We start from the raw sequence: 17,987 nt of genomic DNA, 5'->3' as shown, positions 1-17,987 counted from the left end.
GGTGCTTAGTCGATCATATAGCTACTATTAATTAGTCAACAGTTTTCTGGGAATAAAAATAATTGTGCTGTTCAGTAAATGAAGCATTTGTAATGATCAGTTAAATATGCACAAAAACACTTGTTTAAAGAGGAGAAATTTGCAGAGGCTGTACTTGTTGCAGCGATTCAAGTTTATACTGTTTTTAAATCAGTATTATACTGCTTTATAGTGCAAATAATAACAGTAACGTTCTCACTGAAATCCCACATTAAATGAAAATATAAAATGGTTCAAAATTAGAAATAATTCATTATTTCTGTGGTAAAGAAATAAAGCAATCCAGAACATGCTATTAGAAACCTAACTTGAGGATGCAACAGTAACTTTCCTCATTAAACTGAAATATACTGATTTAGTCATGCATTCATGTAGGTAATTTCAGCAGATTAAAAGTACCATCCAGAGCTTCATAAAGGAAATACATCACATCAATGGATTTCTCAATTTATTAAAACTCAGCAAAGTCACTGAAAACTGCTTTCCACTGGATAGCTACTATATTAAATAGCCATGACAAAGGACTAATAGTCACTTATTTTATTTTACAATTAGAGAAAAATGCAGGCTTTCCTTTACAGGCTGCCAGCTTGAAAAGTGAGGCGCTGAGCACACAGCTAACAGTCAATAATGGAAAGCAATTTAAAAAAAAAAAAAAAAAAAAAAAAAAAGGGAAAAAAAGAAATACATTAACCAAAAAAATACTGGTACAAAAGCATCACCTTTCTCCTCGTCTATAAAAACAAGATCAACAGTTCTGACAAGCTGATTCTCAGCGCACGCTGTGGCTCGCTCAATAGAAAGACAATCGATATTGACTGCAAACATGAAGGACAAACATGGGACAATGAAGATGTGGCGGTGCTGAGCTTGTGCTGGTGGCCTTTTTTTTCAATTTGCATGTTGCGCAGTGGAGAAGCACAGTTTTAGTGTGTAGGGGTATGGACCATCTAAAAAAAAAAAGAAAACAGTGACACAAGTGATGATTAGAGCAGTAATCAAAGTAATCAGATTCATCTGTTCAATCACTTCACCAGCATTATGAAAAGCATCTATAAGGCACTCACTAGGGTTCTTCATCTGGTAATGGTTCATCATGGCAAGGGCTTCCATGGCATCATTAACAGATTCCCACTCTAGAAGCCCTGATGAGCTTCGCTCAGATGAAACACTGCCTGAAAAAAGAAAAAGTATAGTCAGCACTAATGGGTACAGGAAAGCCATGTATGAAAACAACAAACCAAAAATATACATGCACACTTCTAAGGAGTCCAGGGGTCTGGACTGCAATGGAAGCAGGTAAATTCTGCATTGCTCTGCTCTATGAGGCTATGTCTAAAATTGATATAGAATTGTAAGCAATCTATCGCAGCAAATAAGTTTAGAAACCAGGCAAAAGAATGAAAATGTTCTCCTTTAATTTTTGTAATGTTTACATTTTTGCAGCACAAGTGGTAAAAATTTGCGCAAGAAATATCTTCCAATCATCATAAACCTTCTCTTTACATTTGATCTGTCTCTCAAGTCGGCAGCTTGATTTTAACCAATTGCACTAATTTGATTGTGATAAAAGCACATTATCAGGATATCTGTAAATACACTTCTCTGCTATTAGGGGCTCCTGCATTTGTAGAGTCAGAAATAATTCTACATACACACGCACCCAAAAAGAATAACTTGAAAATCGCATGTTTACACAGATCTACACATTTGCAAAAATAATAATGGGGATTTTTTTCCAACAACCCCCCTCCCCCACAGCAAATGTTAATGGCAGCTTTTAATACTACTGTGTATAGTTGTAATTATTCTTACGATTATCAGTTAATATCAGCGAAATTGCAAAGCATCACACCTAACCTTAAACATGCAGGAAAATACAAATCAGTTGCTAAATCAATTGCACTGTACAATAGACTTCAAATCCGGATTGCCAAAGGGGTCTTCCTTTCTGTAAATTTTGATTTCCACCTGATCTAACCGATCAACTCATAACTTATTTTCATGATACACAATCACATTGCATAATTACAACCCTAATTGTCACTATCACCACATACACAAACCAGACATAACATTACAACCAGTGAAGTGAAGAACACTGATTATCTCATCATGGCACCCATTAGTGGGTGGAATACATTAGGCAGCAGATGAACATATTGTCCTCAAAGTTGATGTGATAGGATAAACAGGATAAATGGGCGAGCATATGGCTTTGAATGGGGGGTTTGACACGGGCCAAATTGTGATGAGTAGACGACTGGTTCAGAGTATCTCCAAAACTGCAGCTCTTGTGGGATGTTCTTTGTCTGTGGTGGTCAGTATCAAAAATGGTCCAAGAAAGATGACCTAATGAAGTTAATGCTTAAGGAGTAACGACTGTTTTGGCTGCAAAAGGGGGACCAACCAAATATTAGGCAGGTGGTCAAAATGTTATGCCTGACTGGTAGCTATAAAGTCAATCCTGATTGGTGTAAACACATATAGCCCTTCAAGACAAGTACACAGATTTACTTACCTTTCGCTGCAAACAGTTTTATATTAGATGGACTTTTCAAACCGAGCTCATCGCATATCTGACAACAGAAAAAAATTGATGCTGATGAGTCACTGTTCAATTAAACCCAAAAGAAAAAAATATATATATATTCTGCACGCTTGGGCTGCTGAACTGACCTCAGAAAAGACCTCGACGGAGGCTTCAGGGGCAGCATTAAAAAAGTGCAAGACATTGCTCGGGTGCTGGATGCGGTTTTTGGCCGCCTGTTCTGGAGAGGCAAAGCGATTGTTCCGGCTACCATGGAAGTCTTTAAAGCTGCTGGTGCCATCCTCTAGTTCATATGACTGACCTGGCATGATGGCCTGCTGCTTGGATACACTGCAAGGATGAAGAGTCTGATTACCTTTAATTACCATAAACTTATACATGGTGTCTGAAAATTCAGGAATCAATGCAAATCTGTTCAGCAAGTATGTTAATTTAAAGATCTTGGGCAAAATGTGCAAAAATATGTGTCTCTAAGAAAATGCATAAAGCATGAACATGTACCGTATTTTCCGGACTATAAGCCGCTACTTTTTTCCCACGCTTTTAACCCTGGGGCTTAAACAATGAAGCGACTAATTTATGGATTTTTCCTGGGTTTTTCCCGGTTTTACAAACTTCAAGCCAAAAAACTAAGCCGCATAACATTAGACCAATGAAATTGCTGAACGGGTTCAGGTGACCTAGTGAAACTCTTAAATCGCGCTCCAACTGAATCGGGCCACACCACATCATAAATATGGATGAGGTTCCTCTGACGTTTGACCTGCCGCTCACTCGGACTGTCTCCAGGAAATGCGAAAACAACCGGGCATGGGGAAAAAAAACAAAAAAACAAACAAACAAACAAACAAAAAAAAACCCCACTTCACCTGTGTTCTGAGCTGCACGGCATCGGGAGAAAAGCTTCACCGATGGTGAAACGGACGACGATGCCAAAAGAGAGAAGCCCGAGAGAAATAGTTGTGAAAGGAAGCAGGAAGACAGTGAACAATGACTTTCTTGGTAGGCTACTGTATAGATACAAGCCATGTAACAGACACTGTCTTTTGTTAAACCCTGTGTAAAGTTCATTAGTTTCAGTGTAGACGGCTTATAGACAGGTGCGGCTTATTTATGTTCAAAATAAAAATCTTTGTACAATTCAGTTTATATTTGTGTGCGCTTACTAGTCCGGAAATTACGGTATTTAATGGGCTGTAAATAATACAGTTAAGTGTAAGCGCTTTTGTTTACACTGGTTCCTGAGTTTCCGACACCTGTAGTTAATGGAAAAACTTTTGGAATAATAATAATAAAAATAAAATAAAATAAAAAAAACCACTATTTTGGAAGAACTATTTCATAAAGTCAAAACACGTACCAGACATTAAGTTTCTGGTTGAATAAGAAATAGTTGTTTAGATGACAAATGGCCCGATCTACAGCATAGCAGTCTCCCATTTCCACCATGGCAGCACCTGGTTTGCTCTTCATGAATTTCACCTAGATATCATACATGAAATCTACATATTAGATTAAACTTTTTCATTGTGCATGTACAGAGTCAATGAAATGCAGTTAGCATCTAACCAGAAGTGCATAAGTGGCCTATTTACAAGAATAAAAGTAGATCAATAAAGGAATGAGGTCCATATATACAGGGGGGTGAGGGTGATTCATGTACAGAAGGTGCAGTAGGTAACAATATATGGTGTGTGTGTGTGTGTGTGTGTAGCCTTTTTGCTTACCCTCTCAACATTGCCATAAAGGCAGAAGATGTTAAACACTCGGTCTGCATTTATTTTGGATGGCTCCAGTCCATAGACCATCATCACTGGCGACTCTGCATGAGCACTGTATTCCCCTGGTGGTGGTGGAGGTGGTGCCCCGTACTGGCCGCCGTAGCGCTGACTAGCCCCGCCCCTTCTTGGGGCTCCCATCGATGGACCCACGCGGCGTCCGTCATACCCGCCGTAACTCTCGTCCTGGTACCCATACCCACCTGTCAAGCAGACGCATGGACACCGATGGCTGAATTTCAACAATTCACATATCACTGCAATTCTGAATGACTCAACACAGCTTACTGCCTTGCTGCCACTGTGGATCTATGCACCCGAATTAAATAAGCACAATCACTCCCCGCTTTTGTGAGTGAACGTGTTGGTGTCCGCCAGGAGCCTTACCGTACTCTGTAGGGTGGTGTCCCAGCAGAGCAGGCTGCCTCTGGCGCTTGTTGGATTGGCCATTCAAATCTGAGAGGCAAGAGAGGGAAGGAGGCCGTGAAAGGGAAAAGAAGAATACAAAGTGACAGGGAGAAGGGTGGAAGATGAATAAAAAAAAAAAAAAAAACAACTTGTAGCCTAAAATATAAAATGACACCTAGTTTAAAAAAAAAACGACTGAAAATAAAAGAAAGAGGGGGCCAGAGATAGAGAGCAGAAACAGAGCTACACCAAAACAGCGTTGTAGATGAACCGTAGACAATGTGGACCAGCACCAATATGTGTAAAAATAAAGTATGCAATGGAGACAAATATGAGCTTCAAGCTCAAATCATTAATCGCCAAATAAAGAATAATTATAATGTATTGTGAGGGGAAAAACAGAAAGCCTGGGATGCACACACACCTTGTTCGCCCCCATCGTCATCAGCGTCTGCACCTGTTCAGGTACAAACATTGCACACATGAATCTCACTAGTTTTGCGGCATTCGCTTCAACGCAAGACAACAGTTCTTAGCAAGGGGCTTTAAATAAGGGGCTTAAGTATCATATGCCCTGAATGAAACAAGAAGAATATAGCAATACTATTGATGCAACACAGCAACACGAAACTGCAGTCCACTGGATATACAGGCAAAATGGAGATTGCAGAGGGAAAGCGATAGCAAGTTACGTACATATCATTTTGAAACCATCAAAGCATCACTCCAAGACAACACAAGCTTGGGGATACTTACAGCTCAAACTCAAGGGGAGGGGAAGAGGGTGATGCAGGTGGCACAGGTTGTCAATTAGCCACAGCTGAAATCCTCTTCATCTCTGCCTCTTGAAAGTTTAAAAAAAAAAAAAAAAAAAAAAAAAAGCTTCCATTTTCCTCCCAACTCAGTTTAGTCACAAAGACTCTAGCGGCCATCCTCTTTTGTTGGTCGGAGACCAAAGTGCCACCATAGCTCTTCCATATTCGTCCAGGAGTCTGTATTTTTATTTAAATATATTGTCCATGACATCACGCACAGCTTGCAGAGCGGTGGATTTTTGCACATTTCAGATTCCCATTAGAGACAATGCCAAACCTGCATCATATTGGAAGGTGTTACAAAAGTAGGTCATAAGACTAAAAATAAAAGGGAAAACAACAAAAAAATAAATAAAACACATTTCGAGGTAAACTAGTTGGGGAGATCTAGAGGTGGAAGGTGTGCAGGACAGTTAAAATTTTGTAAGTCAAAGGTGTTCGCATGTGGCCTGTGTGAACAAGATCTTCCTCAAGATGGTGATGTTCATTTCTTGCAGAAATCAGCACTATAGTCAGTGGGTCAAGACAGATGTGGTATGTGAACACATTTTGTTCTGTGAGGACCCGTGGACAAAATATACAACCATAGCTGAGTAGGGTTCAGAGAATGTGTTTGGTTTCTTGAGTGACTTGTCCTGTTTTGTGTGCATGGACTCAATTTATTTATTTTTGTCTGTTTGTGGCTTGTGGCCCACCCGATCCCCACCCCCTGACGAGTCCTTTATCAGCAGTTGGTGATGTTGGTGCTGTGTCACAGTGGGGTGGTGGTGGGACTCTCTGTGGCGCGTGTCTTATTCTTTTATCTTCGTGGCTGTAGTGGTTCAGGAGAAGATCAGTGTAAAAAGTGTCGTCTTGTATAGAGTGTCGGAATGCGTGGTTTCTCTATCATGCTTGGGCTTTCCTTCTGCTTGTTGAGGGAGAAAATGCTCTTGCAGGGGTAGCTGAGGAAACTGAAATGTCTTTGGTGTGTATGAACAGTGCACTCCTCATTTCCAAGTGTGTTGTTGCAGCTGGTGTTTGGAAGCAGTTTACTTAGGTTTGTACAGCATAGTTGTAGAGGAGCAACTGGCCCACAAGCAGGTATCAAATAAATAACCGTTACATTTTAGGACGGATCAAATGGCACTGCTGTCACTAGCATTTCGGCTCATTTACCTCGAGGTTCCAGTGTTGATTAATCAAATAAAGAAACCATTCACAATGTTATATGAACAGTTCATGGACATATTTCTGCTATATATTTCCAGTGGTATTAGAAGATTAAAAAAAATAATTTCATTATAAACATTTTCTGATGCATACTCAAGGGTCCAGTTGCTCCTTTGATCCTTATAATCTTCTGAGATGATGTGAACATTTCAAAAACAAGGTCACAAAACAACCATTTGACTACCTGCTGTGCCTCGGGGTCTACAAGGACTGTACTAGGCTGCACAATTAAGCATAGGAGCTCCTAAAATCTAACATGACCCACTCCCACCCGCTTAGCTATTCTCCACAGTGGCAGTAAGGATGCTGAGTTGTGTCAAAACAGAAAAAATGTCCAGCTGCACACGTTACCTTGGCCAGTCAGGTTTGGATTGGTGTAGTCCCACGTGTCCTGGTCATTCTTGAATACATTGAGGCGCGTTGGCTGTGAGGAGGAAAACTAATCATTAAGTTTGTATTCACAAAATTGATACACAAACTTCAAGACCACATCAACAAATTCTTTATGAATGTTTCAAGTTTCGATTAATTGATGTTATCCAAAACTAAATTGTGCCATTATTGAGAGAAAACAAAAGTAGTGTCCTGCAACAAGCAAATTTTGTTTCTGGACTATTAGTGAAATGGTTATATTTAGAGAGGAAAATCATAACCTTTAAAACCGGTTGTCCTTCGCAAAGGTTTTCATTCTGTATGTGTGCTTAAACAATATGCAACACATGGTGACAGGACACATAGCAATGGTAACTCTAGCCAAGCTTCAAACTGCACAACCCCCCCTCTCTCAACCCCACATACTGCATAACACATAGTAGTTAAGCTGATTAATTAGTATAATAGAAAGAAAGTGTAGAAAAAGCGGTCATAAAACTCTTGATACACCAATAATTTACCTTCTCTTTAAAAATAAATAAATAAAACAACTCCCACAACTGAAATACATGCCAACAAACACAAAATGCACCATAAATTACTATACTTGATACATTTTCTATAGTGGGCCTATAGTGTTGTATTGGCCCACTTGGAGGTTTAACACTGTTCGAATATGGTATACAGTGGAACCTCGGAGCTCGCGAGGGTTAGGGACCAAGACCGGTCATGAGTTCAATTTTCATAACCTTTGATACGCCCCTTCCAACCCAGTAAAAACCCAAAGAACACTATACGAAATCGATTTAAATGAGTAAATAACACTATTTCACTCCATACATAATAAAAATAGTTTTAAAGCATTTTTTTAGACAATTTTAATGAGATAAACCTTGATTAGAAATGTTAAAACTAGCGTTTTGAGCAGCTCGCGGTTGCTCACGAGCCGATCTGAATGAGAGTCGCCGGTCGGAATGAAAGTCGCGAGCATGCGAGGTCGCGAGCGCTGAGGCCGCAAGCTCCGAGGTTCCACTGTACATTAAAAAAATGTAAAAATTATTAAATAAAAACCACACACAAACCCACTTCCTAGTTCTACACGGTCAATACAATAGCATTGGTGACATTATTAGGGTACAGGGCAACATTTGGCTTCAAATATGAACGTTTCCATCAAAGATGAAACCAGAGGCACCGTTATCGGAAAGCTACAATTCAAAAAAGCTGATTAGCAACAAACTGAGGCTCCATTTTCACCAGCATAGCAGAAATACACCAAAATACAAATTTGAGCACATCATTCAATATTAATTTCATGTTTGCAGAACTGTTGTGTAAAAGCAACATCACACATGCTCAAGCAATACTGCCTAAACAAAGAAAATTATTCATGTCTTTATCCCTGCTTACAGCTTTAAGAAGAAGAAGAAGAAATGATTGTCAGATTAACAAACTTAACTAAGGAGTTTACTACAAGCTATTTTATTATATTGATAACCAACCTAAATTATATTAATAACCAACCAGCAGCTGGTGAAAAACATTTCCTGGCAACAATAAAATGGGACATGACACTTCCACCTGCCCAGTAGACTAGCTAATAAATGAACCATTAGTCCATATAATAAAAGCATGTTAAAACAGATGAAAACTCACTTCTCTCACTAAGGCATTAACAAATAGACTGTGTGTGTGTGTGTGTGTGTGTGTGTGTGTGTATGTGTGTGTTCTAAATATATCAGAATAAAACACTCACCTTGGCATACTCAATCTTGAGCGTGCAGCAGCCTGAATAAATATCCGCACCATTGAGAGAGGCTTTGGCCCGCTGTGCACTCTGGACTGAATCGAATGTAGAAATAATTAAGGGGAAAAACTCACTTTTTAATGATGACAAGTGCTAATCAACTAGCCCTTACAATTCAAGGTCAGTCATACATATATTTTTCTGAACGACAACTTTTTTAGGTGAGTGGTGTGTGACCTGAAACCTATCTAGGAAACATAGAAACACTCCCTTTATTAAATACAGTTCCAACACATCAGCACATCTGCATGCATATTCAAGTGACAATTGACTATAGAGAACACAACCCATTCAATGCATTTTTTAAGTAGAACAAAATTGGAGAAACCCTATCGGGGAAACACATAAAGGATATTCTACCATGGCCTGGACACCATTTTTCCTGAAGATAACAATCCTTTGAACAGGACCACAATTGTTGCAGATGGTATAGAGAACATCCTGCAGAATAAGGGAAAAATTATATTAAAGACATTTTTACACACAAAAAGTATACATACATACATACATACACAAACATATGGTGTGTAGCAGTACATGTATACATACTGAACTGTTTTGCTTTAGTGCAAGTGTAACAAATACAATCCTTTTTATATTTTATGTACAACTTCAAGAGATTTTTTTTTTAAAGGAGAAAATCCTGACAATTCCACATATCGAAGGAGTGAATAAATTAAAAAATCTTTTTATTCCTTCCATCTTAAAGTATGGGGAATTCAATCAAGTACTCAAATCAATATTAGCACTAAAACAATTCCTCAAGTAAAAAAAAAAAAAAAATTATATATATATAATTTTTTTTAAACTAAACACGCTCCCCACGGACCAATATTACTGACGCATCACCCGCTAAACACTGGAGTGCTCTGGACAAAAAAACACAGAAGACACTGCAGAATGAAAAAAAAAAAAAAATTAATAAAAAATAAAAAAAATAAAAATAAAAAAACAAATGGAGGAGCAAGGAGAAAACAGCAACGAGCAAGCAAAAGATTCATATGGAAGCCTGTTTCTGCTACATAAGTTTATTTCTTGCAAATTCTGACTTCTTTTTTGCCAATCGAGCAGAGTCACCCCCCTCTGTAGTGCCAGAAAGCTTAACACATTAAAAGTAAAATAGGCTACAATCAACAGTATTAAATGGTATCAAACTGAGCCTCCAGTCCTCAGAGGGAACTCTGTCTAACAATCACCTCTGGAGGTGACAGAACAAGTCAGATGAAGCAGAGGAGCCTCGTTCATACACTAACAGCTTCAAACTTCAGGCCCACAACATGGTTACCGGCGGATGCACCAGAAATGCTGGATGTTCACGAGAAATAAAGTCAGAATTGCGAGCACAAAAAGTCAAAATGCAAAAAAAATAAATAAATAAAAAATAAATAAAAAAAAGGGGGCAGCATTATGAGAAAGTTGCAATTGCAAGAAAAAAAAGGCAAACATTTTATGTGGCGGAAACAGGCTTCAATAAAAATCAGGTCAAAGAAAATAAAGTTTCCAAAGTTTGGGATCATTTCAAACTACACAAAGAAAACATTACAGTGAGTTTACTTTTTCCTTTTTTTTGAGTAATACATTTTTAGTTTTTTTTAAATACTTGTATTTCTATGTAATCTTGCCTTGTAAGATGGTCTTGTATGCAATTTCAGCAATAAAATTTTAATTTTTCTAATAAGGTACAATTACTTGATAATTTTAAGAGAACCGTCTTATTTTCTCTTGTATATTTGATAGTGCTCTTTAATAAAGAAAAAAGTACTTCTTATCCAATTACTTGATTAATCGCTAGAATAATCAGTAGAATATTTGATTACTACAGCCCTAGTCAATACAATAGTGTATTGCATTAATTAGATTTATTCTATTTTTATAAACTATGCAATATTTTGATACTCACAAATGTTACTAATAGCAAACTGCATTAAAAAAACATTTTGCATTTCTTCCCGCTAACTGTACTTAAACAAACCGGGTACACAATTTGTGCCTGTGATTACATATGTAAATCACGGCAGTACGGTTTGTCCTGTAATGTACAAACAATAATCTAACGGAGTTACACAGAGCTTAAGAGTATTACCGTGGTGATGGGATAAATGGGGTTCATGATTGTGAATAACAAAACATTATTAACACTGCGAGTGTCGTCCGAATCGCCGGGTCGGGAGATCTTCTGACTGGTGGAGTAATTCACATAAGCAGGATTTCCAGCGATGTAGATCTGGTTGTCGGTAGCATATGTGACTGCGTTGCAAGAGCCGGTCATGTCCTCGTATTCAACTAGGGCTTGGCGCTTTTTGGGCATCAGCACCACATAACTGAAAGAAAACAAATCTGGCTGAATTACTGATTATTATTAGATTTTTCAAAATATTGCATGCAATGTAGTTTAAAAAAAAAAAAAAAAACATTTATTACAACCGGAAATTGGGCCTCGTACAAGGACACAAAATTAGCAATGAAATTGTCTCAGCAGGAAATGGGTGGATGGATGTGGGGTAATTTGGGCAATTATATACGATTATATCTCAGAAACTTGCCAACAGCTGAAAAATACCAAACTTTCTCTAGTGGAAACTTAAAATGTTGCCTCAATACTGGAGGATGTTCTGTTTAAATACATTATGATGCATTTTGTGGCAACAGCCCTCTGTTAGACTTTAAACAGGATGGACAGACTATAAGTAGAGCACTAGTTTTGTTACCAGACATGACAACAGAAACTAATAAAACGAAAAGCAGAGTTGGTGGCGAGTGAAGCACAAAGGCAGCAGCGAGACGTCAGTTGTGTGCCAGTTGGTTTTGGCAAGCTGATCGCTGATTAGAGACGGAGAAGTGGCATAATTGCATTTGCCCTGTTTGCACAAGTAATTGTTTTGCTGTCTGCACAACCGCAAGCACATCAAACCCCGATATTAAACCATGTGATATCTGGAATAGTTGCAGCCGAGGAGACATCCGAGAAGATTAAACATAAAAACTGGTGCTTAGAAACTGAAACCATTTGTCGCATTCAAAACTGATTTAACATTAGATGACTAGTTTAAACCCAATCTTGTTAACAAGGGTACTATCCATATGCAGCTCAGTGTAAAAGGTGTACACCTCATACTTTATGTCCAAAGTACTGAGAAATTACATTTTTGGCAGATAATTACAGCAGATTATAACATGCACATTACCTGATGGTTCCAAATTCCTGCAGGGCTTCAACAATGTCTGCTTCCAAAACTCCATCCACCAACCCTCTTATATGGACTACGAGGGAGGGGAGAGGTTTGTGAGGGTCTTCGTAGCCCTCCTGCAATACACAAAAGTCAAACAATTTAGAGAGGGAAGAGAGAGAGAGAGAGAGAGAAGAGGGGGGAGAGAAAAAAAAAAAAAAAAAAAAAAAAAAGCATATTATAGCAGAAACCGCTTTCAAATTTATGATTTTTTTTAAAGAATAAAGTTTAAGACCTATATCACAACATCAAAAACGCATACAAATACATTGTATGCAACTGACCTTAACCAAGCCCTAAATTCATTTTTTTCAAGCCAAGTATTTCTAAACCAGCACAGAAAGCTGATTGGCTGTTGCAAGTTGGTCTCATTGAAACAGGAAATTCTATATGGACTAGCAAAAAAAAAAAAAAAGAACATCACAGGGGAAAAAGCATTCTAAAAGAGCATTTCAATTGACATGAGAGGTATGTTAAATAGACAACCATTTAAGATTTTAACCTGAAATTTTAGAGTTTTTCTTTTTCTTTTTTAGACCCCCTGGAAACTGAATATAGGCTCAAGCACAAACTCACCTGGCTATACATCAAGAGTAGCTATTTAAAATCAAGATCATGCAACCTGTCTGAACTCAAGCTTGTACTGAAACAATTGTGGGTGAGACTTGAGTTATTACTTGTTAACTACATTAACATCATACCTGCAGCATGAAATGACACGTTTGTCTGACCAGCCCCGTTCATGATAACGGGAAATTGTGAAATTCTTTGCAGAAGTGTTCTTTTAATTTTTTTCTTCCAAGTCCAGTATTTAACTGTGGTTAAGACGGAATCCAATCCGTATCTACCCACGATGTAAGATATGTAAAGAAATAAGACCGAATGGGGCAACAGCATGCACTGACATGTTTAATTCCTCTCATGCCTTTTTTTTTTTTTACCTTCTATGGGGTGGAATGTCTGAGGCAACATGCTACATTACAGTAGTTATAAACAGTTGTTCCCCATACTAGCCTCTATTTTCCCCCCTCTCTTGGATGTTTATGAAATATTACGGAAAAAAAAAAAAAAACATGCAAAGTCATGTTTTGTAGACCAGGGGTCCTCAACTACCAGGCCATGAACCAGTCTGCACAGCAAGAAACAAAACTTTTATTAAATTTATTTACTTTTATGGCTTGCAGGATGTTTTATTTATATGGAGGGGGAGGGGGGTGAAGGTGTACCGATTTAAAAAAAAAAAAAAAAAAAAAAAAAAAGGTACACCTTTACAAATTAAGGAAAAAAAAAAACCCCTAAGGTCTAAAATGATGTTATGCTACACTGAGTTATCAGTCAAAAAGAAAGCGATTTTCCACACATGCATTTTATTTTTTTCTAAATAGGGCTGCAACAACTATTTGATAAAATCAATAATAATCGATAATAAAATTTGCTCAAATTACAAGTTCGCGTGACAGCAAGAAACCTCAGGCGGGCGAAGAGTACAGGTCAACTGGCAGCAGGAAAAAGTGTGTCCCAAGTTATCCAAGGCAATGGGAGCATTAGATATTAACCAAAACACAGAAGATTGAAGCCTGCAAGTTATTACAAAGCGGAGTTTGTGTGGCACGGAAGTACCACAGTGATGCACGAGCACATGAACAGAAAACACACTGGTGTCACGGATGAAGGTGAAACATCAGCACGGAAAGCAAAACATGTATAATCCTCATCTTCCGGATCTGTTTTGTCGTGACTCGCGAGCATCGGTTTGCACGATCACCTCGTTCGCGACAGTGATGGATTTAATTAAAACGACGTGAACAAAACTGTAAAAGCAGCAAATATTTTGCAATTTATCCTGTTAGCTTGCTGCATTTCTCCGTTCCATTCTCTTTTAGAGCATTTGTCTACTACGGGTTTCCGTTTTCAAACGTGACTTACTGTGGCTTTACTATGTTCAAATGGGTGTTTTAATGTTTGTATATTTTAATCATGCATTTAGAAATTAGATAGATATTCTAGATGCTTATATCTTTTCACCTGGACAAAATGCCTGTGTATTTTGTGTGCATTATATTTTATATGGATTCTTTTAAGCACGGTTGTCAGCTTGCCATCTGCAATTATTTAAAACAATGCAAATGTTGATTTGCACAAATTGCTTCACTTTGCGTACTCAAATGTGGCTATTTAATATATTTTTTACAGAAAAATACCACATCAGTGAATTTGTACAAAGGAGAAATCCCCCATGCACTCCTCAACAAGCAGCCGCTATAAGCTGAAAAGTGTGAACAATAAAGATAGTTAAACTCAATGAGGCTTTTGCATTTTTTTTTTTAAGTTCACTTTTATACATAAAACCCCCAACCAAGGGTTTTATGTAGTTATTATAAGCAAAACATCTCAATAAAACAAATATAAATATATATATATATATATATATATATATATATATATATATATATATATATATATTTTTTTTTTTTTTAAACCGATTATGGAAGGAGAAAACAGTCGGCCGATTATTCTATTATGGAATATAAAATGTAGTTACGGACAATACTTTGAGTAACACACTTAAAATACAATAAATAATCGATTTTAAAAACTGCTTTCAAAGACAGTACACAAAACACCTACTTAATTGTAGTAACAGGAGTAAATAATTTGTTAATTTCCACCTCTGTATAAATGATTCAGCATGATGGTGATTCGAGTTGTATTTTTATTATAGAGATCTTCTTTGGTTGGCTCCAGCCATGCAAAACCCTCATGTAAATTGTTACTGTAAAAACAGATCCACGCAAATGCCATAAAAAAAAAAAAAAAGTGCAGAATTAAGACCTCACCAGTGCAGTGCTGTACAGACACCCTTATTAATTACATGACATTTCGAATCTTCTGTTTAACTGGTTCCATCACACTAATCTTCAAGGAAAGTAACAAGAACCCTAACCAGCTTCCTGGTTTCTATGTAAACTGTGGATGAACTTGGAGAACTCATTTCTTTCTCTTCCTTTGGGGCACATTCCCCCCCCCCCCTAATCCATGCACCTTTGCTATGAATAACTGGCTATTTAACAAGCCTTCCTGGGTTAAAGTGAGGGTTGTAGACCAGGGATTGATTGCAATCTTCAGGCCAGAGGAGTGATGCAGAAGCAGGGATGGGAACTTAGAGATGCTGCTTTGTTTGCTGCTAAGATCCATGCATGCGTGCTGTACTGTATTGTACTGAATGTCCTTGGAATTTCAATAGATCCTGTTATAAATACACGGAGTTCATGTAAATTAAAGTAAGCATTATTCGAATAAGGATCTTTACTAGCTTTAGAAATCTATTCATTTCTACCCAGGCCCTGTGTGAGCACTATGGCATCTTGGTGGCGTTTTTCCACGCGACTTCTGCTAACTTGTTAGCTAACTACATTCATTCATGCTAGCTTTCAACGCTCTGCAAAACTAGCCAGCTAGCAGGGTTGTGCCGACAGACTCGTGAAGCCTTAAAAACGTGTCGAAACACTCTTTTAAGATTAGGAAACGCTTTTCACCGCAGACTATTCTGAGTGCAAGAAAATATATTCAGATTAATTTTCAGGAGAAAAAGAAACAAAGGCGCTCGGCTAAGCCAGGCGAGCTAACAGGCTCGTGCAACTAGCGCGCGCCTCTTTCACCGCGTCGCCGCACAGGGTTCTCGGAGAGAAAGAGAAAGAAAAGATGGAGTGAAGCTGTTCCCCGGAGCGCGCAGGGAACTTACAGTCGCCATTCCTCCGTCGTTGTCGGTTTTCTGTCGCTTCGTTGCCCTGCCTCCCTCGCTGTAGTACCGGGCCGTTTGCGTAGCCATGTTGTCCCGTTAGTTTTTTTTTTTTTTGGTTTTTTTTTTTTTTTTTCCTCCTCCCCCCCACGCACCAAATGAAAATGGACGAGGGGAGGAAAAAAAAAACTACGAGAACGTGTGCGTCCGCCTTCTGCGAGCTCCTATTGGTCAGAAAATCACCGCGCTTAACCAATGAAATTTGTCCACCAGAGTTCAACTGTTCCGTGATTAGACAGCATTAATTATTATAATAATATTATTTACTATTATAATAAACATTAATACTAAAAATATATGTATTATATAATATTTAAATTACATATTTATACTTTATATAATATAATAAAATATAATTCAAGTTCAACTGTTCATGATTAGACAGCTGATTTAAAAAATATATTATTTACCTAAAAGTACGTTATTTATATAGACTGTACTAGGACGTATACTAGGACATACATGTCAATCCACTAAAATATTTAATCGCAATAAATTATTTTAATGAGTCAACTCACAATTAATCGCAACTTAATCGCACATTTTTATCTGTTCTAAATGTACCTTAAATGAATACTTTTAAGTTTTTAATACTCTAATCAACATCGACAAATATGGATCCGTTATGCAAATGTATGCTTATTATTAGTGAAACCAAACTCAACATAGAACATGAAAAAATATATATATTCTAATATTTGTAAGTAATTATGGTGTTTTAAATTACGCAAATCATCAGGATACCAAACAAAATATTTGCTGTTTCCACACGGACAGTTTTAATTGCCGGATGTGTGCATCCTGGCGGATTTTGGTGTTTGATTTGAGACGTGGTGCATCAGTAAAACAAATGTTTAATGTGTTGCATTAAAGGTTTTAATTTCGCATCTTTTATATATATTTTTGATAAAAATGATCAAACAGAAATGCGTTCTGCCATTAAAATGAATTTGCGTTAACGTGTTAATTTTGACAGTTTGACCATTTTGAAATATTATTTTTACTATTATTAATAATATTAACAATCATTATTATTAAAAGTTTACCTGTTCTTGTGATTTAATAACTGTTCTTGTAATTATTATTATTGTCATAGCATTTTGGTTACATACTTATACACTTACTGTACCAGGCAAAAGTTTGCAATCACCTTCTTCTTTAGTAGTTTTTAATTTTTATTATTTTCAACACTGTACATTATTATCAACACTGTACATTGTATTTTAGATTGTCCAAAGTAGTTTTATTTGGACCGCTTGGAACTCTCCTGGAGTTCTTGCAACAGATTCACAAGGTAGTCACGTGGAATCATTTTCAATTCACAGGTCTGTCTTTTCAACAGCTCATTTGTGGCATTTCTTGCCATCTTAATATGCTTTAGACCATCAGCTGTCTTGTGCAGAGGAAAGGACAAGGACAGTCAATAGCACTATTAGTGCTACTACAACTACTGGACAAATCCACATGGTAATGTTGATATAAATTAAATACACACAATGTACAATGTTGAAAATAATAATAATAATAATAATAATAAAAAATACTGAAAGATAAGGTTTGTCCAAACCTTTAACTGGTTAAAAAACGATTAAGTCTACCAAACAAGAGTTCATGATTGCTATATGATTACATACATGAGGGGGTCCCCAACCTTTTTTGCACCATGGACCAGTTTCACGCAAGACCATTTTTCCACAGACCAAGTAAGGGGGAATGCGCATAACTAAACAATAACGTGCATAACGTTACTATTAATTCCTATTATATATGATTTTATTATTACATATATAACAAAAATGTAGCACAATTTCCCAGAATGCAGAGCTTAATTTATTGAAAATGAAGCATAAAAAAAGAAAAAGAAAAAAAAAACTGTCACTGAAACAAGTGTGGGAAAGTGGAATAGCCCGAAGTGGTCATTTTTACAAAACATCCTGCAAAAGACAAAAAAAAAAAAAGTTCTTATATGTTCTGTCTGGCCC

At 37.3% G+C, this 17,987-nt stretch overlaps 1 protein-coding gene across 2 annotated transcripts; it reads right to left on the bottom strand.

Annotated features, from left to right (window-relative positions):
- Nucleotides 1-474: 474 nt before the first annotated feature.
- Nucleotides 475-16,100, bottom strand: hnrnpl2 (heterogeneous nuclear ribonucleoprotein L2). 2 transcript variants are annotated; one of them, XM_046876869.1, is made up of 14 exons: nt 15,949-16,100; nt 12,165-12,283; nt 11,063-11,300; nt 9,335-9,420; nt 8,929-9,025; nt 7,152-7,224; nt 5,201-5,233; nt 4,756-4,824; nt 4,318-4,571; nt 3,951-4,072; nt 2,719-2,920; nt 2,561-2,618; nt 1,107-1,214; nt 475-989 (listed from the first exon to the last, which is right to left on the bottom strand). In XM_046876869.1, the coding sequence occupies exons 1-14, from the start codon at nt 16,033-16,035 to the stop codon at nt 931-933; spliced, it is 1,605 nt and encodes a 534-aa protein (XP_046732825.1). In that variant the 5' UTR covers nt 16,036-16,100; the 3' UTR covers nt 475-930. The 2 variants fall into 2 exon arrangements, with proteins under 2 accessions (XP_046732825.1, XP_046732827.1); XM_046876871.1 differs by lacking the exons at nt 4,756-4,824; nt 5,201-5,233.
- Nucleotides 16,101-17,987: the final 1,887 nt, after the last annotated feature.

Source organism: Silurus meridionalis, chromosome 20, assembly GCF_014805685.1.
Source record: "Silurus meridionalis isolate SWU-2019-XX chromosome 20, ASM1480568v1, whole genome shotgun sequence".
NCBI lineage: Eukaryota > Metazoa > Chordata > Actinopteri > Siluriformes > Siluridae > Silurus > Silurus meridionalis.
Note: the sequence above shows the minus strand (reverse complement) of the source record. Positions and strands in the feature narration are given on the sequence as shown.